This window comes from Lissotriton helveticus, chromosome 5_1 (assembly GCF_964261635.1).
Source record: "Lissotriton helveticus chromosome 5_1, aLisHel1.1, whole genome shotgun sequence".
Taxonomy (NCBI): domain Eukaryota; kingdom Metazoa; phylum Chordata; class Amphibia; order Caudata; family Salamandridae; genus Lissotriton; species Lissotriton helveticus.
Genome location: NC_136065.1, coordinates 169,538,456 through 169,562,987, shown reverse-complemented (window position 1 = coordinate 169,562,987; position 24,532 = coordinate 169,538,456). Strand labels below are relative to the sequence as shown.

The 24,532-nt window shown below is 48.4% G+C and overlaps 1 protein-coding gene across 2 annotated transcripts in view; it reads left to right on the top strand.

Annotated features, from left to right (window-relative positions):
- The window catches only part of RABGAP1 (RAB GTPase activating protein 1), an 855,191-nt gene that overhangs the window by 687,096 nt on the left and 143,563 nt on the right, over nucleotides 1-24,532 (top strand). For both annotated transcript variants that reach the window (XM_078641966.1, XM_078641967.1), the window contains one exon: nucleotides 22,784-22,867. In XM_078641966.1, coding sequence (XP_078498092.1) covers nucleotides 22,784-22,867 — 84 coding nt within the window. The remainder of the gene's footprint in view (nucleotides 1-22,783; nucleotides 22,868-24,532) is intronic.

Below are 24,532 nucleotides of genomic sequence, written 5' to 3'. Positions count from 1 at the left end.
AAGGCATTACTCATCTTTTCCCTCTTGTTCCTTTCATAATGCCTCAGTGGGACTTGAACCTGGTCCTGACATATTTGATGTGTGCTCCCTTTGAGCCACTTCACAACTGTCCTCTTTGTCTTCTCACTTTAAAAACAGCTTTTCTGGTGGCCATCACCTCTGCCAGAAGAGTGAGTGAGCTCCAGGCTTTTTCTTTTAAACCTCCTTTTCTCTCTGTCATCTGGACAAAGTTGTTCTAAGGACTCGTCCTTCTTTTCTGCCAAAGGTTGTCACTGCCTTTCACATCGGGCAGACCATCACTTTGCCCACCTTCTTTCTGCCTCCGCATCCCTCGAAATAGGAAGAGAGGCTCGACTGTCTGGACCCAAAACATGCGCTCTCATTCTCTTTAAACCACACACAACAGTTCCCAGTGGATGACCAGGTCTTTGTTGGCTACGTGGGCGCCAAGAAAGGTCGGGCCATGCACAAGCGGACCATCTCTCGGTGGGTTGTTATGTGCATAAAGGCTTGTTGTTCTTTGGCTAAAAAGAAGCCTCCGGTGGGGCTACGCACCCATTGTACCAGGGCGACGGCAGCCACTACTGCTTTGGGACGGGGAGTTCCCTTGCATGACATCTGCCAGGTAGCTACGTGGGCCTTGCTGCACACGTTTACCAAGCACTACTGCCTTTACAGCCAAGTACGGAGAAGCAGCTTCTATGGCCGTTCTGTTCTCCAGGACTTTCTGGCGTGATCTTGGTTTGCAGACCCACCACCGGAGTTGGTATTGCTGGGGTATCTCTTCTAAGGTAAGGAATCTATCACTACGTGTTTCTTTCAGATGCTTAAGTTACTTACCTTCGGTAATGATATATCTGAAAGAAACAGGTTAGTGTTATATTCTTTACCTTAGGATATCCCCAGGTGTCAGACTGGATCCCGAAAGTTTTGCGTAGCAGTACACCTGTCGTGATCGCCGGGATGAAATCGTCGGGGCACTTAGACGCCGCCCTCGCGCGCTGATGTCAGTTCTTCTTTTTCCGCGCCAGCAAGCGCAGATCCGGGAAGAGCAGTACTCTTAGTCATTTTTTTTACTAACTTTTTTGATCTTTTGTGGATCGTTTCTCGAGTCAACCTTTGACTTGCCGTGCCGGTAGGGATGCCCGGATTTAAGCTCTGTGAGGACCCCCACTGCCGGTGCCTTTATTGCCTCGGGGCTGACCATGATGACAAGTCATGCCCCGACTGCCGGGCCTTGACCTCGAAGGCTAGGCGGGAGCGGTCCTGTAAGCGCCTCGAGCTCCGGCAGTCGGCCCCGTGCCGCTCGAGTTCCCGGTCTAGAAGGAGGTCGAGGGACCGGTCACCACCACTCCTCGGGCTCCAAGTTCTCGGGTAAGTCGAGGCACTCAAAGAAAAAGTCGAAGAGATGTCATCGCTCTTCCTACTCCCCCCGATGCTCGCGCGACGGGGCCGGGGGTTCGGGCGACACCACCCACGCCGCATCCAATTCCATACCCACCGGTCCCTGGGCTGCACGTGACGCCGGAGGAGATTAGTGCTTTCCTCATTGCCATGAGGTTGCACTTCCCTCCGTCGGAACCCGCCGAGGCGCCTTCGGGCCCGCGGGTCTGTCTGGGAGCCCTTGCGGGCCGGCAGCTCCGGCGTCGCCGGGTGCTTCGGCCTCGGCGCAGTCGACGACTCCGGTCCTGATGCCCCAGGGCTCCTCAGGATCTAGGCCTGGATCTGTGACAACGCCAGTCGACCGTACGACCCCTCCGCTGGTTGCGTCACCAAGGGTGTCGCCCCTGACGCCATCTTAGCACGACTTCGTCCCCGGTTCCAGCCCCAGTCCCGATCCGGCGTTGGACTGGCACCGCCCGGAGCAGTTTTCGACGCCGATTGGTGAGCCCTTCACCGACGACCTGGCTCCATCATTTTTCCCTGACTATCAGGAGATGGATGACTAGGAGAACTGGGAGTGGTCTGAAGACCTTCTGGCACTGCAGTTCCAGCTGAGCCAGGGCTGGGCAGACGAGCTGGGGGAGGCTAGTGGTCTGGACACTTCGCCCGACACTGGATTTGTCTCCCCTCCTACCGTGGCTATGGAGGAGGGGGCTGCTTACAGCGTGGTGTTGACTAGGGCAGCCAAGGCCTTGGCTCTTGAGCTCCCTGTCGTGGCTGTGAGGACTAACCTCCTCATTGAGGTGCTCAAACCGCAGGCAAGCTCCTCGGAGCCTCTCCTGCCGTTTAACGAAGACCTCACTGACGTTCTACTGGGCACCTGGTACAAGCCCTCTGCGGGCCTTCCCGAAGATAGGAATGTGGCCCGACGCCACCGCCCGGCTCCATGCAACCCCAGCTTCCTGTCCGTTCACCCCACCCCAGAGAGCCTGGTGATCCAGGCCTCTACATCCCAGACCGCATTCCCGACCGCTCCTCCGGATCGGGAATCCAAACGGTACGATCAGTTTGGGAGGAAACTGTTCTCCTCCCTGAGTTTGGGATTGCGGTCTGTCAACACCGCCTGCCTTTTGGGCCGTTACACCCACTCTCTGACCCAGGAGACGATGGTAGCATTGGACTTTCAGGACACGTATTTCCACATCCCCGTCCTGCCGGCCTACCGGCGTTACCTGCGGTTCACGGTAGACCACGAGCACTTTCAGTTTACCGTGGTCCCCTTTGGCTTTACCAGCGCCCCTCGGGTGTTCACGAAGGTGATGACGGTGGTCACAGCTCATCTGCGCTGATCAGGGGTCTCAGTCTTCCCCTATCTCGACGACTGGTTGTTGAAGGCGGGCTCACCCCTGACAGTCGTCAGCCACCTCCAGACTACGGCCGACCTCCTACACCTGCTGGGGTTCTCCATCGATGTGCCGAAGTCACACCTGTGCCCCTCTCAGAAGCTCCTCTTCATCGGAGTGGTTCTGGACTCGGCGCAGTTTCGGGTTTATCCTCCCGAACAGCGGCTTTGGGATATTCAGGCTCTGATTCCGATCTTTCAGCCTTTCTCCTGAGTCTGTCAGGTTGACACTGCGGCTTCGGGGGCTGATGGCCTCCTGCATCCTTCTGGTGCATCACGCCAGGTGGCGGATGCAGGCTCTGCAGTGGGACCTGAAGTTTCAGTGGGCCCAGCATCAGGGCACCCTGTCGACCACGTCCGGATCTTGGAGGGCACTGCGAGACAGTTGCAGTGGTGGCTCACGGACCGCGATTGGGTCAGCGGCAGATCCCTCTCCCTACCCCAACCGGAGCACGTAGTTGTGACTGATGCGTCCCTCCAGGACTGGTGGGGCCACATGGGAGAGGCGGAAATCAGAGGCCTCTGGTCTCCGGCGGAGTCCCGGCTCCACATCAACCTTCTGGAGCTGCAGACGATCCGGCTTGCACTGAAAGCATTCCTTCCCTCTGTCCGGGGAAGTGTGGTGCAGGTGTTCACTGACAACACCACCGCCATGTGGTACTGCAACAAACAAGGCAGGGTGGGGTTGTGTACCCTCTGTCAGGAGGCTCTGCGCCTCTGGCAATGGCTGGAAAACCAGGGCGTCACCCTGGTGATTCAACACCTGGCAGGTTCCCTGAATGCCAGGGCGGACGAATTCAGCCGCCGGTGCATGGTGGATCACGAATGGCGTCTGAACTTGGACGTGGCGCAGGGCCTTTTTCAGCAGTGGGGAGAGCCTTGGTTAGATCTATTCGCCACAGAAGAGAACGCGCAATGTCATCAGTTCTGCGCGTTGAAATTTCCAAGGCGGCACTCGCTGGGAGACGCTTTTCGTCGCGAGTGGAGTTGCGGTCTGTTGTACGCCTTTCCGCCCATACCACTACTGCCCAGAGTGCTGAAGAAGATCCGGCGCGACCGGGCCCAAGTCATCCTTGTGGCTCCGGACTGGGCATGAAGATAATGGTATCCCGAGCTACTCAGCATGTCAGTCGATCCCCTGATTAGTCTGCCTCTTCAGGAGGACCTTCTGTCGCAGCTTCAGGGGACGGTCCTCCACCTGAACCTGTCCAGCCTCCACCTCCATGTGTGGAGATTGAGCGGAGACAGTTGAGGCCATTTGACTTGCCTCCTGAAGTCTGTGATGTGATTCTGGCAACCCGTCGTCCCTCCACAAAATCGGTGTACGCCTGCAGGTGGAACAAATTTGTTGTTTGGTGCACAGCAAAGGCTGTGGATCCACTTTCTGCCCCGCTTTCAGAGGTTCTCCTCTTTCTTCTTTCTTTTGCCCAGCAGGGCTCTGCTCTGGGCACTATCAAAGGGTTCCTCTCTGCCATTTCAGCCTTCTTGAGGCTTCCTGATCAGCCTTCTCTTTTCAAGTCCCCTGTTGTAAATAGAATCTTGAAAGGCATCCCGCACATGTTTCCTCCTGTTCCTTTCGTGATGCCTAAGTGGGACTTAAACCTTGTTCTAACCTACTTGATGTGGGCTCCTTTCTAGCCACTTCACAATTGCCCTCTTCGTCTTCTGACTCTTAAAACTGCTTTCCTGGTAGTCATCACCTCTGCCAGGAGAGTGAGTGAGCTCCAGGCTCTGTCTTCTAAACCTCCTTTCCTCTGTCTATCCGGACAAAGTTGTTCGGAGGACTCGTCCTTCTTTCCTGCCCAAGGTAGTCACAGCCTTTCACATCGGGCAGTCCATCACCTTACCCACCTTCTTTCCGCCTCCGCATCCCTCGAAAGAGGAAGAGAGGCTCCACCGTCTGGACCTAAAACGTGCGCTCTCCTTCAATCTAGACCGCACATGCCAGTTGCGGGTGGACGACCAGCTCTTTGTTGGTTACGTGGGCGCTAAGAAGGGACGGGCGGTGCACAAACGGACCATCTCTCGGTGGGTCGTTTTGTGCATCAAGGTTTGCTACTCCTTGGCTAAGAAGGAGCCTCCAGTTGGGCTGTGTGCCCATTCCACTCGGGCCACGGCTGCTTTTACTGCCCTGGGTCGGGGAAACCCTTTGCAGGACATCTGTCAGGCAGCTACGTGGACCTCGCTGCACACCTTTGGTAGACACTACTGCCTGGACAGCCAAGTCCGGAGAGATGGCTTTTTCGGCCGTTCCGATCTCTAGGACTTTCTGGTGTGATCTTAGTTCGTAGACCCACCACAGGGGTTGGTATTGCTGTGTTATCTATTCTAAGGTAAGGAATCTAACACTAACCTGTTTCTTTCAGATGCACAAGTTACTTACCTTCAATAACGATATATCTGTAAGAAACAGTAGTTAGTGTTAGATTCCTTACCGCCCCACCCATCCTCCCCGTTCTAAGAACTGATATCTAGGGTTAAGGTATCTTCCTTTGAGGGCTCTAGTTTCATGGCACCAGTGTTGGTCTCTGGCATGGCTCTGCGTTACCGGCGCGGAAAGCTATGTACAAGAACTGACGTCCGCGTGCAAGGAGGGCGTTTAAGTGCCCCGACGACGTCATCCCGGCGATCACGACGACAGACGTGGAGCCACAGACGACGCCTACCGACGCGCAGGGGTACTGCTACTTAAAACTTTCCGGATCCAGTCTGACACCTGTGGATATTCTAAGGCAAGGAATCTAACACTAACTACTGTTTCTTACAGATATATCGTTACCGAAGGTAAGTTACTTGTGCATCTGTAAGAAACATTAGTAGTGATAGATTCCTTACTGCCCCAGCCATCCTCCCCGTTCTGCTAATTGATTTCTAGAGTTATGGTAATCCCTTTCAGGGCCCTAGTTTCAAGGCACCAGTGGTCAGTTTCTTGCATGGCTCTGCGTTTCTGTCACCGAAAGTCGTGTACAGAACTGACGTCAGCGCACGTGGGCTCTTCTTAGTAGCTCCAGCGATGTCATCTTGGCGCCAACGGCGCCGCACGACAACGCCTACCGACCCGCAGGAGACTGCTGACGAAAACTTTCCGGATCCAGTCTGACGCCTGGGGGTAATTATATAGGTAAGGAATCTATCACTGCTAATGTTTCTTACAGATATATTTTTACTGTAGGTAAGTAACTTGTGCATTACTGTATTTTGTATTTTTTAGATGCCGAGATGCCGATATACAGTTGACTGGACTGACCTGCGCTTGCTCCTTGGCTCCTGTCATCTGTACTCCATGGCTCTGAGGGCAGAGGCCGCATACCAGTGGTTCTTCCGCTGCTCACTGGTACACTTGTTCTGCTCCCTGCGCCCCACCTGTCTCTGCTCACATCCATTTTTAGGCTCCCAGCCAGGCTTCAGAGTGGGGGCCCTCGAAAATTGGCGGCCAACCACATTGAACAACATGAGTTGGCTAGAAGGGCTACACCCACTTTCAGCCATGCAGTGTCCAGCTTCTACGGGCTCGAGACAGGACCATTTAGGCGGAATTAAAGCAGCTCAGCGGCCACAACTATCTTCATAGGTCCTGGAGCAGGAGCTGACAATTGCACAGGACACGTAGTGCAGAAAACCTTGTAACCACAATTGAGACAGAGACTGACGAGCCACCAATACAGGTACCATTTTCTCCTGATATATCTCCCCCAGTTACTGGGTGGCTCCCAATTGAACATCCTCCTCCCAGCTTTCAAGGGTCCTCTCACATATTGGTTCCTCTGCTGTGTCCACCTTGACTTCAAACTTGACACTGTTCTGAAAATGATGACTTATTTTAGTATAGTTGCCCTATACGGTTATGGCAAGGTTTTGATTAACTGGCCCATTTACCATTTTCCTGGGATATCCCGCAGCTCAAGCAGTTTCTTGGGCACCTGTACAGCTTATCCAGTAAGATCAGTTTCAGCAAGGTAATTTTCCTATCTGCTCATCTGCTAAGAAATGCCCCAGTCTTATTGATAGGCCACATGAGACTGATAGTACTTTGGGACAACTCTCCTCTGAATTGTATTTAACTGGGTTCAGGATTGCTAGAAGTACTGTGGCTGGGGGGACTTGGCACCCCCAGCGCAGGAGGAAACTAGGTCTCCCACCTCTGGTATTGACTTACGCCTGAGTTCTGGGCTTTTGATTGGCTTCTGGCTCTAATAATAGTCTGTCTGCCCCTTTTTGTGTTTCGGAAGATTCCCCTCTCCCCCAATTTATCTCTGATCACTAATGCCCCTGAAAATAGTGTTTGTGCCTGACTCACAAGAAATGTTTGAGACTTTTTTTCACTCTCTCGAATGGGGAGAGCTCTGTGTCTGGAGCATTGTCTGGCAATCACTCAGATGTTCCCTCAGAGCTTTGGGCTGTTGCAGTCAAAAAACATGCCTTCATGAGCGGTACTACAATATGCACTCACTACACCCACACCTTTGCCAGAACAAGAAGTGTATTAAGGCTGGGGTCAAAAAGTAAACCGAAAGGGGCAGTTGATATCCCAAACATCTTCATTTGGGAAGGGGGGGGGGGGGAGTGTAGGGGGGACTGAGTTAGTACACCTACCACTAAGCCGCAAGAAGATGTGGGTAGGGACTATTTTCAAACAATCATAGCTTTTGTAAAGCGCACTACTTACCCGTGAGGGTCTCAAGGCGCTGGGGGTAGGAGGTGCTTCTACTGCTCGAAAAGCCAGTGCTTGAGGAGTCTTCTGAAGGTCAGCAGGTCTTGGGTCTGCCGTAGGTGGATGGGGAGGGTGCTCCAGGTCTTGGCGGCGAGGAGGGAGAACGATCTGCCGCCGGAGGTCGCTCTTCGGATGCCGGTGACTGTGGCGAGGGCGAGGTTGGCGGAGCGGAGCTGGCGGGTGGGGTTGCAGAAGCTGAGTCGTCCTTTGAGGTACACCAGTCCGGTGTTGTGGAGTGCCTTGGGTGCATGGGTGAGGAGCTTGAAGGGGATCCTCTTGTTGACGGGGTGCCAGTGCAGGTCTCTCAGGTGTGGTGTGATGTGGCTGCGGCAAGGGATGTCTAGGATCAGGCGTGCAGAGGCGTTCTGGATGCATTGAAGCCATTTCAGGAATTTGGCCAAGGTTCCTGCGTAGAAGGCGTTTCCGTAGTCCATCCTACTGCTGACGAGGGCCTGGGTGACCGTTCTTCTTGTTTCAGTGGGGATCCACTTGTAGATCTTGCAGAGCATGCAGAGGGTGTTGAAGCAGGAGGAAGAGAAGGCGTTGACCTGCTTATTCATGGAGAGAGTGGAGTCGAGGATGAACCCTAGGTTGCGTGCGTGGTCGGTGGGTTTTGGAGCTGTTCCCAGTGCAGTCGGCCACCAAGAGTGGTCCCAGGCCGACTGAGTTGGTCCGAGGATGAGGACCTCCGTCTTGTCCAAGTTCAGCTTCAGTCGGCTCTTCCTCATCCATTTGGCGACGGCCTTCATTTCTTCGTGGAGGTTGGTCTTGGCGGTGTGGGGGTCCTTGGTGAGGGAGAGGATCCGCTGGGTGCCATCAGCGTAAAAGATGATGTTGAGGTTATGCAGTTGAGCGACGTGGGCGAGCGGTGCCATGTAGATGTTAAACAGCTAATTTGAGATTAAGCTATCTGGGTCATCCCCATTTTTGCCAGGAATCGATGAGTTGGATTAGTGGAAACAAGTCTAATGACCGATTCGGTCCGATGTGTGCCAAGCTGGTATACCATTTCTGGCTGCCTTAATGTATACAATTTTGTTGTTCTTGGGTTTGCGGTTTGGCTCCCTCCTGCTCTTGTTTATAGGATTCTAAAATGTGGTCGTTCGTGTGGTTGCGAGTGGCTTGAATCTTTCCTCTGGTGAGTATTTATAAGCAGCCACAGCTTGACAACTGATTGGGTTTGGAGGGGGTAGTGCTGAAAATCCTGTTTTTTTTTGAGAACCCAGGACGGGCAGGGATTGGTCAGGGTGTGGGTTGGAGGGGATAGGAGGGTGTCTACATTTCTTGGGAAGTGACCGTGATGGCTTGCATGTGTTTTTTTTGTTGGTGGCGGGCTGGGGGGGTAGGAAAAAGAAAAAGATGGGAAAGTATCTATCACAAGTAATTTGTGCAGTGTCATGCAGAATGTGGTGCTAAGAACACCTAACAATGGCAGATAATAGTGGTGTTAGTAGTCAGGCTTTACATTTACTTAGCTGGAATATTAATGGCTTAAGATCACCCACTAAGCATCAACATTTGTTGAAGAACTTTTGTTGCTCAAACCTCACCTGCTTTGCTTACAAGAAAACCATGTATCTCTCGGAGAGAAGAAATCTGAATATTCGGGTGGCAGTATACTCGCTGCTTCGGGTGGCAACGGTACCCAGGGGCCCTACTAGCCAGGAATCAAAGGTGGATGGTGCATAAGATACGGGGGGATAATATCCAACTGATGATGTGTTGGGCGTATGCATCTAATAAAGATGATCCATTGCTTTTCAATTTTTTATTAGCTGAATTGAGCCAGTGGTGCCCCCCCCTTTTTATTTGCAGTGACTTTAATTTAGCATTAGTTCAACAAACATACTATTTCAGTTTTGCTGGTTGAGGCCTGCATAGAAGAATCCTGTGCTGAGGAAGGTCATTCATCCTCATGCCTTCACTGATGTGTGGCGTGCATGTCGTTAGCTGACTTAATATTTATTTCAGCATCACACAAGGTCCTCTCCTGAATCGGTATGATCCTTGCTAGTAGCACTGTTGTGCCCTTTCTTTCAATGAATCTGAAACCGCGTATTATATTAGATCATAATGCTCTTTATTTATTTATCTCACAGAGTTCCAGTTTGGTCATTGTTGCTGCTTCCAGGTGGTCTTGTGACCGTAAATTGCTGCAGGAGAAGTGATATATGAATCATTTGATGACTCATCCAGAGGATTATTTTTCTGATAATCAATTTTTGGCTTGTTCCTTAAAAGTCTGGTATGCAATGAAAGCTGTCATCCGTGGACAGACCCTTAGCTACATGATCCAGCGTGACAAAAGGAATTGAGACATTGCAGCACAGGCTTGTTAGTTTTTTTGGCTTTGGAACTAGACTATTCTATGAAATTGGTTGAAGGTCTTTCTCAAGAAGCTGAAAAAGCATTGGAGCCATTAACTATTACTTGTATGGTACTACAGTAGGAGGTCTGGGATAGAGCTTATAAAAGATGGCGGACAAAACAGACTTCTTGCTTTGAGGACAGCAAAGAGGTCAGGTTGTCTCCTCTCATTTCAGATTAGAGAGAGACTATCTAAAAACACAATTACAAGCATTTCGGAACAGGTTCCGAATGCTAGTAATTGTGTTTTTGATAGTCTCTCAATTTGTCAACCAGCAAGCCAGGTGCAGTCTGTCCCTGCTGCCATTTTATCTGCCTTTTGGGAATTCTGTGCCACACTCTATCCTTCTCCATCAGTAGCCATAATGGAGTATCTGCAGGTGATAAGTTTAACCTGTCTATCCACAGTGTTCGTGCAATCGGTACCTGCGTCGTGGGGGTAAAGCATCTATCTCGACCTTAAAGTTAAAGAACCTCTTAACTGTGGTTCGTATTGCCCCATCTCTCTAGTAGACACAGATACAGCAAGCATTTGCAATGCAATCGGTCCCGCCTTTGGGACCTTATATGTATTTAGCTATGCAGCACATTAGCCTGGGTGCTCGTGGAAGACCATTTGTATGGACTGAAATCTAGAGAATGCTAAAGTGATTCTAGTATTTTGCTGACCTCTATTGGTTGTTTTCAATCAAGGAAGTTAAATGGAGGCAGTTGCTAGAAAAATAAAAAAAAGAAAGCCCCACAGCAGAAAGCAATTCTGGTATTTTACTGACCTCTACTAGTCGTTTTCTATCAAAACAGTTAAAGAGAGTCGGTTGAACATAAAAGTCCCTTAGTGGATTAGACAAGTCCTAGGGCTAATCTCCAGAGCCCACAATATATATATATATATATACACATATAAGTATGTACTAAAGTATATACAAAAGGTCTCGAATGCTCAACCTAAAAATCTACACCCGCGTCTTGGCCAATCATTTATCTTCAGTTATAACTACTATGGACTATGACATGCAGAATGTGTTTATTCACGGAGGGGATACTAGTTTTGCGGCATGAATCCTTTTCTGGATTCACATACTGTGCATCATGCCGCCATCTAGTGGTTGGGTCCTGATTAGTCTTTGTTTTCCCTTTTTGTTTTTTTTGGGGTTTTTTTTGCGTTTTGGGTGTCAACCATCATTTGGTGCCAGGTCGGTCCCCTGGGTGACGTCAGACGGCGCCCCGGAGGTTGTTGTTCATAGTAGCCATCTTGAGATTATTTTTTCTGGCATTGGGTCTGGAAGCAAGAGGGGAAGCGCCGAAGAATATCTAAAAATACCCGAAAGAACTCTAGGTTTGAACAAAAAGTTACATTGGACATAGACTACGCGACTGGAGAACACAACAGGCCTCAGGAGAGGATGTCTTTGATACTGAACACCTCCTGGACGCGACTACACACACTTCGAAAAATGGCGAGGTAAGGGCAATTGAAAATACCCCCTTCAAATTCTGCCCCAAATGCCACCTCATATTCGCCCAACGCAATCCACACGACGTGTGCAATCTGTCTACACAAGGACGAGGATTGCAAGCCTGCGCGGTGTTCCTGACAAAGGATCGGACGCTGAGTGGCGAAAGTCTTTGAGAAAAAGACAGACCAGGTAAGACACTCACAACTGTCGGAACCCAAGGCCCACAAGAAAAAGACAAAGCCTTAAGGCAGCCCCGCGCTGAAGGAAAAGGCAATCGAAGGTCATCCGCGATCCAAATAACACCACGTAACCTTGCAGAAAACGACTAAACAGAGGGTGAAGCACGATCCCGTAAAGGGATCTATGCCCACCTCGAAAACGCAGTCTACCACTCCAAAGAAGAGGAAATCTCCGGTCACCAATGCCGAGAGAGCCCTCTAGGTCGAAAGAAAGAAAAAACGCCTCAAGGCAGAAGTGGCAGCACTCCTCCAAAAGGAGTTCGACGAAGAGTGCGAAGGATTCTGTACCCCCGCAGTTCCCACCGCCGAAACCGGAAATGTAGACGCCAAAGGCACAGAGGATGCTGAAGAGGAAGAAGAAATCCTTGAATTGAATCGCCTCAAACCCCCAAATCATTCGAAGAGGATCTCGAAGAATACATTGACGCACCAGAGGACAAAGGCACCTCTAAGACTTTGAGAATCAATGGAATTACCTGAACACGGAAAGCCCAGCAGAGGAGGTATGCTGCGATCCCTCGAAGGCATCGCTTCCAGATGACATCGCCTTCTATAACGCTTTTCCAAAGACCCTAAGTATATACAGGGAAATACTGTGCCAGATTCTAATATTGTCACCACAGCAAGGAAGAGGGGCAACTCTCTCTCCAACACTGGCCTACCTCCAGAAAAGGAGAGCAAGAGAGGGACAGGGTTGGCAGGAAAATTGACACAATGACGCATTGCAAATTCAACGCCCTGTTAAACAGATATGATCACCAGCAATGGGATGACATTAAGGAACTCCTCAAGCTCCCAAAACAGGAAAAGGGCAAAATCAATTGTCCAGGAAGGTAAAAACATTGTTGCCTAAAGTCAGCACTCGATGCAGCAGACATGGCCAGCAGACAAATGTGCAGAGTTACCACACTAAGGAGACGTGCTTGGCTACAAATATCCGGTTTTAAGCAGGAGGTGCAGACCTCCATTATTAACAGACCATTTACAGGGGACCCCTGTTCGGGAAAGAAGTTGACAAATCCCTCCAACAAATAAAAGACTGTCCAAGGGTCCTATAATCAGACTCAAAGCGGACAAGGACCTACTAACAATGCAGTGGGGCCATATCTTCCAGCCGGAGCCAGATACGCTACACCTACTGGCCTGGCACCTGAATCCGTTGAGTTTGGTCACAATGGAAATTCGAAAAGAGGCAAGAAAACCAACCACAAGTCAATGTTATGCCGCAAAATGGAAGCGGTACACCACTTCATGCACAACAAACAACCTGATGGACTGAATATCCACACAAGAAACATTAATCATATACCTAACACACCTCCTAGACCGTCATATCAACTACTCAAGCCTGAAAGGACACCTCTCAGCTATCGTGGCCTACACCAGTGGGAAATCAAGCAAAAGCTTCTTTAGAAGACCTGTCATGAAGAGATTCCTAGAAAGATCTAAAAGAATTGCACCTCCAAGGACATCTCCAGCCCCCATGTGGAGTTTAAATACAGTCCTCACGCAACTTATGACAGAACCATTTGAGCCCCTGCAAAAAGCAGACCTCAAACACATTACGTTAAAAACAGCTTTCCTAATAGCCATTACAGCCTTACGAAGAGTGAGCTACAAGCATTAACCATAGAAGTACTGTACATTCAAATCCATAAAGACAGTTATCTTAAGAACTAATCTTCAATTTTTACCAAAGGTTGTGTCCAAGTATCACTGGAATCAAAGCATTCTCCTACCAGTCTTCTTCAAAGACCAGCAAACAAAATGAGAAAAGAGCCTCCATTCCAGGCTTTACTATACTATCTACAGAAAACAGAACAAGCTCGCAAAAGCAAACAACTGTTTGTTGCTTACTCGCACACAAAGACAGGGACACCTGCCACAAAGGCAAAAATTGCACGAGAGATAGTCCAAACCATTCAACTATGCTATGCCACAGCGAGGAAAACCCTAAGCATACAGCTAAAAGCTCACTAAACTAGGAAGAAAGTAGCAACTCTAGCATTCATAGCCAATGTGCCAATAGACACTATATGCGCTGCAGCAACATGGGCATCCCCACACACTTTCAACGAGCATTACTGTATGGACATATAAATGAATAAGGAAGCACTAGTAGGACAAAAGGTACTTCAACACCTATTTGCAAAGTCTTACTCTTACCACAGCCTCCCCAAAAAGGGAGAAACCGCTATGTAATATGATGTACAGCATATGAGTCAAGAAAAGGATTTGTGCGGCAAAACAAAATGGTTACTTACCAGTAGAAGTAGTTTTGCAGCTTGAAGAGTTTTCTGGATTCACATGCGACCCACCGAGCCTCCTCTACTAGGAATACAAGCAGGTGGGGAACAATAACTAACAATTCACTAAAGTACCATCTAAAGGACTGTAAGACTGAAACACAGAAAAAAGAATCAGAAGATGGCTACTATGCACAACAACCTCCGGGGCGCCGTCTGACGTCACGCAGGGGACGGACCTGGCATCAAATGGTGATCGATAACGCCCAAAATACAAAGGAAAAAAAACAAAGACCCTTCCGGAACCCAACCTCTACATGGTGAAATGATGCACAGCATGTGAATCCTGAAAACTCTTCAAGCTGCAAAACTACTCCTACTGGTAAGTAACGATTTTGCTCACATCAATTTACCCATCACTATATTGATGTTGAAGAAATTCAAGGTGAGCCCTTAGAATTGATTCTGTTTGATGCCGAAAAGGCGTTCAATGGGCTCTCATGCTGTTTTCTTTGGCTTGATATGGCAAAAGTAAGACTTGGACAGTAGTTTAGAAGTTGATCTCAGTATCGGCCTCCAATGTCAATGTGGGGCGTATGGGATAAGTATCAGACGGCGTCCGGGGTACTTGGCAGGGATGCTCTTTGTCCCAGCCCACTCTGCCACCCCAGTTCAGACATGGCTATATGCAAATCAGTCTGACCCTGTGCCTCATGGGAACAGTCCAGCCCGAACTGCCAAGCCATGTCTTCCCTGGACCGGAAACAAGCTTCCGAGGACCGGTTTCTGGCATTCCAGTCGTATTCAGCCCGGCTTGCTTGAATCCAGTTGCAAAGTGAGCAAGGGACTCACGTCTGAGCATTCCCTGCCAGACTTATGGCGGCCAAAAGCGGTACAAAAGGGGGTGGTGATGGACGGAGCATCTGAATCAATCAAACACTCACACCCAGTCAAAAGATCTGGGTTTAATCCATCACCGTTCTTTAGCCCACTCTGCCACCCCAGTTCAGATATGGCTATATGCAAATCAGTATGACCCTGTGCCTCATGGGAACAGTCCAGACCGAACTGTCAAGCCATGTCTTCCCTGGACCGGAAACAAGCTTCCGAGGACTGGTTTCTGGCATTCCAGCCGTCTTCAGCCCGGCTTGCTTGAATCCAGTTGCAAAGTGAGCATCACCGTTCTTTAGCCCACTCTGCCACCCCAGTTCAGACATGGCTATATGCAAATCAGTCTGACCCTGTGCCTCGTGGGAACAGTCCAGCCCGAACTGCCAAGCCATGTCTTCCCTGGACCGGAAACAAGCTTCCGAGGACCGGTTTCTGGCATTCCAGTCGTATTCAGCCCGGCTTGCTTGAATCCAGTTGCAAAGTGAGCAAGGGACTCACGTCTGAGCATTCCCTGCCAGACTTATGGCGGCCAAAAGCGGTACAAAAGGGGGTGGTGATGGACGGAGCATCTGAATCAATCAAACACTCACACCCAGTCAAAAGATCTGGGTTTAATCCATCACCGTTCTTTAGCCCACTCTGCCACCCCAGTTCAGATATGGCTATATGCAAATCAGTATGACCCTGTGCCTCATGGGAACAGTCCAGACCGAACTGCCAAGCCATGTCTTCCCTGGACCGGAAACAAGCTTCCGAGGACTGGTTTCTGGCATTCCAGCCGTCTTCGGCCCGGCTTGCTTGAATCCAGTTGCAAAGTGAGCATCACCGTTCTTTAGCCCACTCTGCCACCCCAGTTCAGACATGGCTATATGCAAATCAGTCTGACCCTGTGCCTCGTGGGAACAGTCCAGCCCGAACTGCCAAGCCATGTCTTCCCTGGACCGGAAACAAGCTTCCGAGGACCGGTTTCTGGCATTCCAGCCGTCTTCAGCCCGGCTTGCTTGAATCCAGTTGCAAAGTGAGCAAGGGACTCACGTCTGAGCATACCCTGCCACACTTATGGCGGCCAAAAGCGGTACAAAAGGGGGTGGTGATGGACGGAGCATCTGAATCAATCAAACACTCACACCCAGTCAAAAGATCTGGGTTTAATCCATCACCGTTCTTTAGCCCACTCTGTCACCCCAGTTTGTATGCCATCGCACTATTCTGTTATTTATTTGAAATGTTTTGTTCTTTGATGGCTACTGCAATGAATTATGGTTGCCTTTGTGTTTGTTGTACTTTATAATGTGATACTTCCTCCCCCTTCACCCTCCCCCAAAAAGGGGGGGGGAAATGTATATTATTGTTAGGTCATTAGTTTTAGGATATGTGGATATAAGTTATTGCCATTTGTACAAATATGTTATGACTAATTCATATATGTTCATATTTTGTCTGAGTGGTTCTGTCCATTGGGTTCCCGAATGGATAATTGAATAGAGCTTTATGCCATTTATAGCTTTTATTTTTGGACAATTGATGGGCATGACTTTAGCTCTATGCAGGGATATATGCATAGATGTATTAATACTGTAATGAAAATCTACCTAGCTGTAGTACTGGTAAGTTTCAATTCTATTAAGGACACACAGGAGAGGAGTATGCCTTCTTTCTTAGCTTTATTTTTCACAGCAGCCATTTTTAAACACTTAACGAAAACTACTTTTCCCATGAACAGCAGGGAAATAGAAAAAGTTCAGAACACAAGTCCTTCTACGCTGTCCACACTCCAGTCCCATATTGGTCCTTTCACTCTGTCCATTCCTCCTCTTTCTTCGCTCAAACAACTCCCTGTCGGACATCATGCATCCTGTTGGGACCCATTGTTTCCTGCAAAAAAAGTCCAGCACACACTAACCGTCAGCGTAATATGAAACAGACACTGTTATGCAATGCATAACTGTAGACACTAAAGAAGCAAGAACATCTCAATTTACCTTAAAAACAAATTACTTACATCAGAATGGGGAGGGTCCACGTCTTCAATGGTAGCTGGGAGCGATAATCCTCTCCTCCATACAATTGCAACTTGGCTATACTACAGCTAGACAAATTTTCAGTCTGTCAGATCCGAAGGCTCAGATTATGCCTGTCCAAAGCTTATCAATCACCAGTTGAGCCACTTCCAGCACTGGCTTAAAGTAAAATCTCTGAGTGGCCACCAAACTTTTTTGTACCAATACCCGCCTCCTGCATCACCAATGCACCCATCTGGCTATGGTCCAGGAAAAAACTGTCCTGTACGGCTTTCGTAATGCAATGAGCAGTTGTCTTTCGCCCGGAGGGCGTAACTCTTCAGTCAGTTCCTCAAATGATTGGAGGCACTGCACCACACACGGTTTGTGAAAGTCTCAGAGTGCCGGGCGCGAGATGACCCTGGTATTGCACTTGGTCCTTCTACTTACTGTAAATAAAAATCCCATCCTGGGAGAACTCTGGCCAAGATGTCCAGGGCTCTCACATCCGACACGCACCTGCAAGACACCAGGCATAATAGTGCCGCCAACTTAGCCGAAATCTCCTTGAGAAACAAAAACCTGTTCGGTTACCAATATAGGAAAAGATTTAACACCAGATTCACATCCCAAAGCATGGAACACCATGGTTCCAGTGGTAATGACAGGCGACTTGCCCTAAGGAGTCTATAGACAAAGGGCCACCCCTCCCCCACTGGCAACCCCTGAATGGGGTTATGACCCGCTGAAATTGCCGAACAGAAAGTGTTGATAGAGCGGTAAGCCAACCCTTCCTTGGTGAGGCCCGCAAGGAAATTGAGGATGTGGATTACATCTGCGCCCGCGTGACCTATACTCCGTCGCACACACCAGCGACGCCATCGGTTCCAGGCGGATCTGTACCTCTTGGTAGTGCTTTCAGCCCATGGTTTGGAAAGTAAAGACTCATCGTGTCCCGAAAGGCCTTGGAGAGACCAGCAACACCTGGGATCAGCCAGGCTATCACCCGTAGCATTCCTTCGACTTCAGACGATGAGGATTGAGCTCTATATTCAGCAGAATGTGAGGAAAGTGGGGGAGTCGGATTGGAGAATCCCAGGAAAGTTCCAGAAAAACTGGAAACCAACCTTGAGATCTCTACAGAGGGGTAATTAACACAATCTCCGCCCGCTGGCGGATACATGGGTGGACACCCGCGTGATCATAGAGAAAGGGGGAAACGCATAGCCTTGCTCCCACCGTCAGTCCTAGAGGAACGCATCTGTCGCCTCTGCCTGTGGATCATGACTCCAACTGAAAAATCTCGGCAACTGATGATCCAGACACAACGCAAATAGGTCAACTGAAAAGGGACTGGTCAGCCTGTTGGGACACTGGGCCAGGAAAAGCATGTTGTCTAAGTACACGATCATCTGAATGCCCTGCGCCCTTAAGAACTCCACAGCCGGCCTGAGGAACTTTGTGAAACACCATGGTGTTGAGGATAGCCCAAAAAGCAGAGTGTTGAACTCAAAGACCTGGCCTTCCCACCTGAACTGTAGAAAACTGCGGTTAGAGGGAAAGATCGGGACCCTGAGAGACGCATCCTTGAGGTAGAGGTGGACCATCCAGTCGAGTGGCCTCAGCACATCCCTGAGGAGGTGGATATCCTCCATTTTGAAGTGGCGATATACCACCCACTCGTTGAAATCCTTTAAATTGATCACTGGTCTCAGACCGCCGTCTGCTTTGTCGACCAGGAAAATATTGTGGGCAAACCCGCTGGGGTGCTCTTCTGTGCAGCAAATTGCCCATTTTTGGATAAGGGCGGAGACCTCTTCGCCTATCAAATCCGGGTCTCGCCGGGAAAAGGAAATGGGGCAGCGATGGGTCACCTGATGCGGACGGCCATGGAACTCCATCTGGAAGCCCTGCACCCTCTGTAGTACCCAAGTATCGCTCGTGAGTGATACCCAAGCCGAGAGGAAGAGAGCCCAAATCCCCCGCCCCCCCCCCACACGCACGCAGGCGCGCCGAAGGCAGTGCACTCACCTTTACTAGAGTTGTTGGATTGACAGCGGAACTTCCGTTTTCTGGTGGGATAGAACGCGTTGTAGCATGCGCTGTCCTTGTAATGCCCACGCCCGAAGCCTTGTCCCATGTAAGAGTTGGAGGACCTGCTGGCCATGCAGCCCCTGCCACGACCGGGCCCCTGGAAACCTTGAGGGCTAAAGAGCCTACAAAAGTTGGACTGGGCTTTGTCCAGAGAAGTAACATCGCCACAAACTTGCTAAATTTCTTAACAAACCGGTCCCCAAACAAAGCACACTAGACCACCGCTCCAGTCTAAGAGGAGGCCAAGTCTCCCAACTTTGGGTCCACTTTTATGAGAAGGGAATGGCGCCTCTCCGTAAAGAGCGCCTAATTTGCCAACCATGGCGCTTTGCGCCCACAATGAAAGAACCTCTGGGGAAATCAAGCCACCTGAAGCCTTAGCCTCCTTGGCCAGGTCAAGGATCTTGGTTAGAGGGCCCACCGTGTCTAGGAGCTTGTCCTGTCAATACCCTTCTTGGGATCCTTCACAAACATGGCCAGGAAAGTTGCAATCTTCTGGCCATCTTCTCTGGACAATGCCCAGTCCAACATTCGTAGGGTCTTTACCCCTCAGGGTTTCCAGGGGGCGGTTTTGGCAGGGGCCACTTTACCCACTAAACTGGGACGAGGACATTAAGCCCGATGATCGTTGCAAGTGTCTTTTTCCATGGGCTTATGTAGTCAGCTGGCAACATACTTGGCCACCTTGTCCCGTGGAATCCAGTCCGTGGACCTAGGGGTGGGAGGCCATGGTCTAGAGGGGCCTTCATCAACTGTGTCCCCAGGTGAATCCCCCGCATCTTAGGGTTCCGGGGTGGCGGTACTTGGGGGTCTGGCAACAATCTATGGGGGCCGCTGGAACTGGCTGTGGGGGAACCTGCGCTAGGAAAGCCTGTTTCAGGCGCACAACAGATCTGTGTCCACTCCAGGTTTACACTGCTTCTTTGAGGGTGGGGGCCTGGGGGACCTTTGGGGGAGCTCACGTGGGATTGGCCCATTTGGCGCACTCCTGTGCGTTCTGCGCTGAGGCGCTGTTCTAATGGCTCCATTTCTTGGTTTACTGCCCTTTGTATGGGGTCATTCACTGCCTGACAGGAGTAGTCGTCCCAAGGGAGGAAGGAAAAGGAGTCCTCATGGAACTGCTCCTGCTCTCACTAGGTAAGTAATAGGACGTGGGATAGCCACTTGGTGCAGGCAGTTTCTTCAGTGCTGGGGGGGCACTGGCTTCGGGCACACAGTGTGGCAGAATGTGGTTGGTAGGAGGCCCAGACTTATTTGGATGGGCCAGAGGCGCACAATTTACAGGGAGAGACCTGGTACACTCGCACCCTGTAATTATTAGTGGACTACTGCCACCCGAGACTAGTGTCCCACGCAGCACCACTAGCCACCTTCGCAACCCGCAGGGTGTCCGAGAGCACACATACAGTCCCCAGTTGGACTTAAAGGAAAAAATGAGAGCTACAGACCCAGAAAAGAGGGTCACTCAGGTGGCTGGGTACGAGACTGGATTCTCCACAGGGCAGCGCTAGTTAACACTCTATTCACAGTGCCTGACTCGTGCTGCCCGTAGAGAGGGTACAGTGGCAGGAGGGCCTCACTGCAGTGTGAAAAGGGGTATAATGTCACGTAAGGTACACAAATGCGTCCCACGACTCTGGGAGTCTGCAAGAGACAGATTAAAACCAAAACGCATCAAAACTATGCCAACAGTTAAAAGCAATCTCCCGCAACAGAAGAAACCAGAGAAACCGACTTAACTTGCTGCTGAGCAGCGAAGAAAGGGAAAGAGTGGACGACCGAGTGGAAGAACCACCTTCGGACTGTAGTGTGGACAGCGTAGAAGGACTTGTGTTCAGAACTTTTTCTATTTCCCTGCTGTTCATGGGAAACATAGTTTTTTATCATTGTTTAAAAATAGCTGCGGTGAAAAATAAAGAGATATAGGCATAATCTGAGCCTCCAGTCCTGACATAGAATTAACTTTTTTTGAGTGTACATTTTGTTTCTCATGTTGGACTAATTAATCTGGGAACGTAGCATAACAATGTAGATGTTAATATGAATCCCATTTGCACAGTTTGTCACTGTTTGAATCAGTTATTATATGATTCAAGTATGATGTTGTATGTATCCATATCAAGCACTTTGGTTTAGATGGCTGTTGTCATTTACACGTGGAGCAATTTGAAGTATTCATTGACCCGAATTGAAACAGCAGTGTACCTTAACATTTACTTTGCTGTCTGTTATCATAGTCTCAAAGGTGACCTGGTTAAAAATGTGGTACGAAACTGACCCAAAATCAGAGCTAGTCACCTAGTGGCACCTAGTCCGTTCCAATGTTCTTGAGGATGCTTTACAAACTGAAAGCTTCAGCTGTTCAAGAGATCAAAGTTCCACAAAGGTATTACCTACTGTGGCCGCTAAGTCCATTCACAGCACGAGTGGTCATCCTGCCGGAACCTTGTCATTGAACATAATTTAGAACTCTTTAACTGCTGAGTGAATTGGCCCATTCACCAATCACTGGACCCCCTGGTGGCTATTTTTACTGGGTACTGGAACTTTGATTTTCAAAGTAACCTATTTGAACCGCTAAAACCAGCATACTTAAAAGTTGGTAATCCAATTCCACTTTAGGGTGGTGATTTATTTTTTATTTTAAGTGTTAAAAGCCTGTTTTGTAGATACTCTGCCACATGGGTTCAAACTATTTGAGAGGTCTCCTTTTTTTTTTCTTTTCAATATTCCCTGTGACACCAGTGGTAACCACCAGTAACCAGCATGAATACAGCCTAGTAACCATTGACGTTTTCTGGACTAATACCCTCACCTGATTGACTGGAATAGTTTGCCCCCCTTGCCGGCTTGTTCAAAAGCTGATTTGAAGCCCAGTGTCTTTCTTGACAAATCATAGTCTCTTTTGCACCAGAGTGGTTCTAGTCCTCAAAGTATGAAAGTGAATACCTTTTTAATGCAGTTTTGTTCATCATCAGAACTGCTTTTGCAAATTGTCCCAGTTACCAGAATTCAGTAGGTTTAAATGCTGCCCAAAATCTTGAAGAAAACTGAGATAGAAGAAGGTTCTGTTGGAGCTAAAACATCTCAAGTCATTGTTTGAATAGTCATTTGTCTCTTTTGATCTTTTTTCCTCCCCTTTTCCTGCTCGCACCTCTTTGTGCTTTGTTGATATTTGTTCATGTTTTATGCTTACATTTTGTTTGAAATTTCCGGTGTCAGAACGTTATATCCTTTAACTGTTTTAAGTTTACATTGATACGCCACAGTGGCCCTTACGATGTGAATCCTTATTTTGGCCAATCTGCCAACATTAAAGACAAAGGTGACTTTACGTACTTTGGTTCACTTTGTCATTGAACAACTGAAAGTTTGGGTTGTACAGAAACTAATGTATATTGCCTTGAGACGTACACTACATTTTCCCAACCCCCGTCTGTTCAGTGATGCCCTCACATTGCATATTCTAAGTTTTTCCTGCGCTTAAGGTAAACTGTTTGTATCGCAAATCCCTGTATCAAGCAAGGCCGTAATCAGGTGAAAACTGTCTGGCCCTTTGGGAAGGTTACTTTACCACCCAGGTCCCACACCGTTATCTGAAGTACAAAGGCTTAGCTGCTGTTGGTCTTTATTAAGGCTGGCAGCTTAATCCATTTAATTGAATAGTATATTACAAGTTGGCCTAAGATGGGAATGCAACTCAAAAATTTACTTTATTCACTGTGGTGATGCTACCGAAAGTGTATGATCTCTACTCAATCACAAACTACCTATTTAAGTGTTGGTGGCAGGGATAGAGAATCATAACTTTCAGCAATCTGTTAAAACGCATGGATTGGTTACAACATCTGGTTATTAGTTAAAATGTATGGGCCAACTCTTTTTTTGTTTTTAATCATTATTGCTATGTGGTCCATTCCAGTTTATGCAATTAATCATCAACCGGCTGTTGTAATTTCAAATACAATAATTAGAGTTATATTTTTCTTGCAGCTCAAAGAAATGTGTCGTAGAGAACTAGACAAAGCAGAGTCAGAAATTAAGAAAAACAGCTCTATAATTGGTGACTATAAACAGGTATGTTATTGCTGAAATATGCACATATCTATATAAATGTGTTTGTCATTCTTTACATGAAAGATTTTCAATTTGTGAATTTTGAAATAATTAGGGTTTTAGTAGGAACTATTCAAACAGTTAAGAAATATTTTATAAAGCATTGACTTCATCACTTTCAGTGTTTTAAGCATTAGTTAAAGCAGAATACAGTGATACTGTCTTTTTTGAAAGATCTAATAACATGTCGGTAACATTTTGAATTAAGTATGTATTTGTATGCAGTTTTCAGCCACTTTTGGGTAACATACAGTAGACTAGAATATCGGTTTACTGGATTTAAAGTTTGATAAACATTGACAATTGGTTATAAGGTCTGCGGTAGTTTACATCTGTTCATTGGATATACTGTTGTTAGTGGGGCAATGGCTGGCTGTGTGTGTGTGTGTGTGTGTGCATGTGTGCATGTGTTTATGTGTTTGTGTGTGTGCAGATGTGTAGCTAGTGACTTAGAAGGGTATAGATTTTGCATTGCCCTTCCATCGTTTAATCGTCTTGAGTTATTTATGTTGCTATGATAGAGGTCTCTGAAGGACTTGGCCCTTTTTGCAGGGTCATCCCTGAACTTTTTGCCTTCCTCATAGTATTTTTTCTGACCTGGTGTTGGTCGCTTTAGGACTCTGGGCACTTTATCACTGCTGTCCAGTGTAAAGTGCATGTGCTCTCTATGGTAAAGCATGGTAAGATTGGTCTACATCTGCTTGGCTAATTTAATTTACCTATCAGTCCCCAGTAATGTGGTATCTCATATACCCGGGGCCCGTAAATTAAATGCTACTGGTGGGCTTGCAGTGCTGATTGCGCCACCCACCAAAGTAGTCTTTCAAACCGGTCTGCCATTGCTGGGCCTGCGTGCGCCGTTGCTGCCACTGTGACGTGACACATAAAGTGGGAGTGACTCCCCTTTTACTACATGTGAGTCACCCCTAAGGTAGGCCCTAGGCAGCCCTATGGGCAGGGTGCAACTTAAGTAAAAGGTAGGACATGTACCTTCACTGTGTGGCATGCCCTGGTAGTGAAAAACAGCCATTTTGGTTTCTCACTACAGTGTGGCTGCCCTCTCATAAGAATGCATTGGGGATTCCCTGATAAATGCATCAGTGGTAATTCCTAATCTGAGAGGAGTAGAGTGGTCAAGTTTGGTATGTTTGGAATAGTGGTAATAAATGCTGCGCAATGGTGTTTGCAGATTTATCACTATTTTAGAAATGCCACTTTAAGTTGGCATTTCTGTGTGCTATGTATCTTTGTTCCTGCCTGATGTGTATTGCATGTCTGGCTCTGGAGTGACAAGGGTGTCTTGCTTGCGCCTATCATATAATACAGCTCCCACACGATGGCTCAACACTCGGTGAAGCAAAAGACTTTAACACAAAACAAACAGCACCTTTAGAAAAGGGTTTTATTCTACAAAATGCAAGGACTCTCTCTTTTAGAATAAGGCTTGGTTTTTGTTTTACACTATGTCCTCTAGCAGAAAGGCTTTCCCAGATGCCAAATACACAATATTCAAATGCACAAATATATATATATATATATATATATATATATCTATCCAAGAAAAGGCTACTTCCGATTGCTATGGGCCCCACGGGAGTTGGCGTATGTACCGGCTGAGCGCGCCGG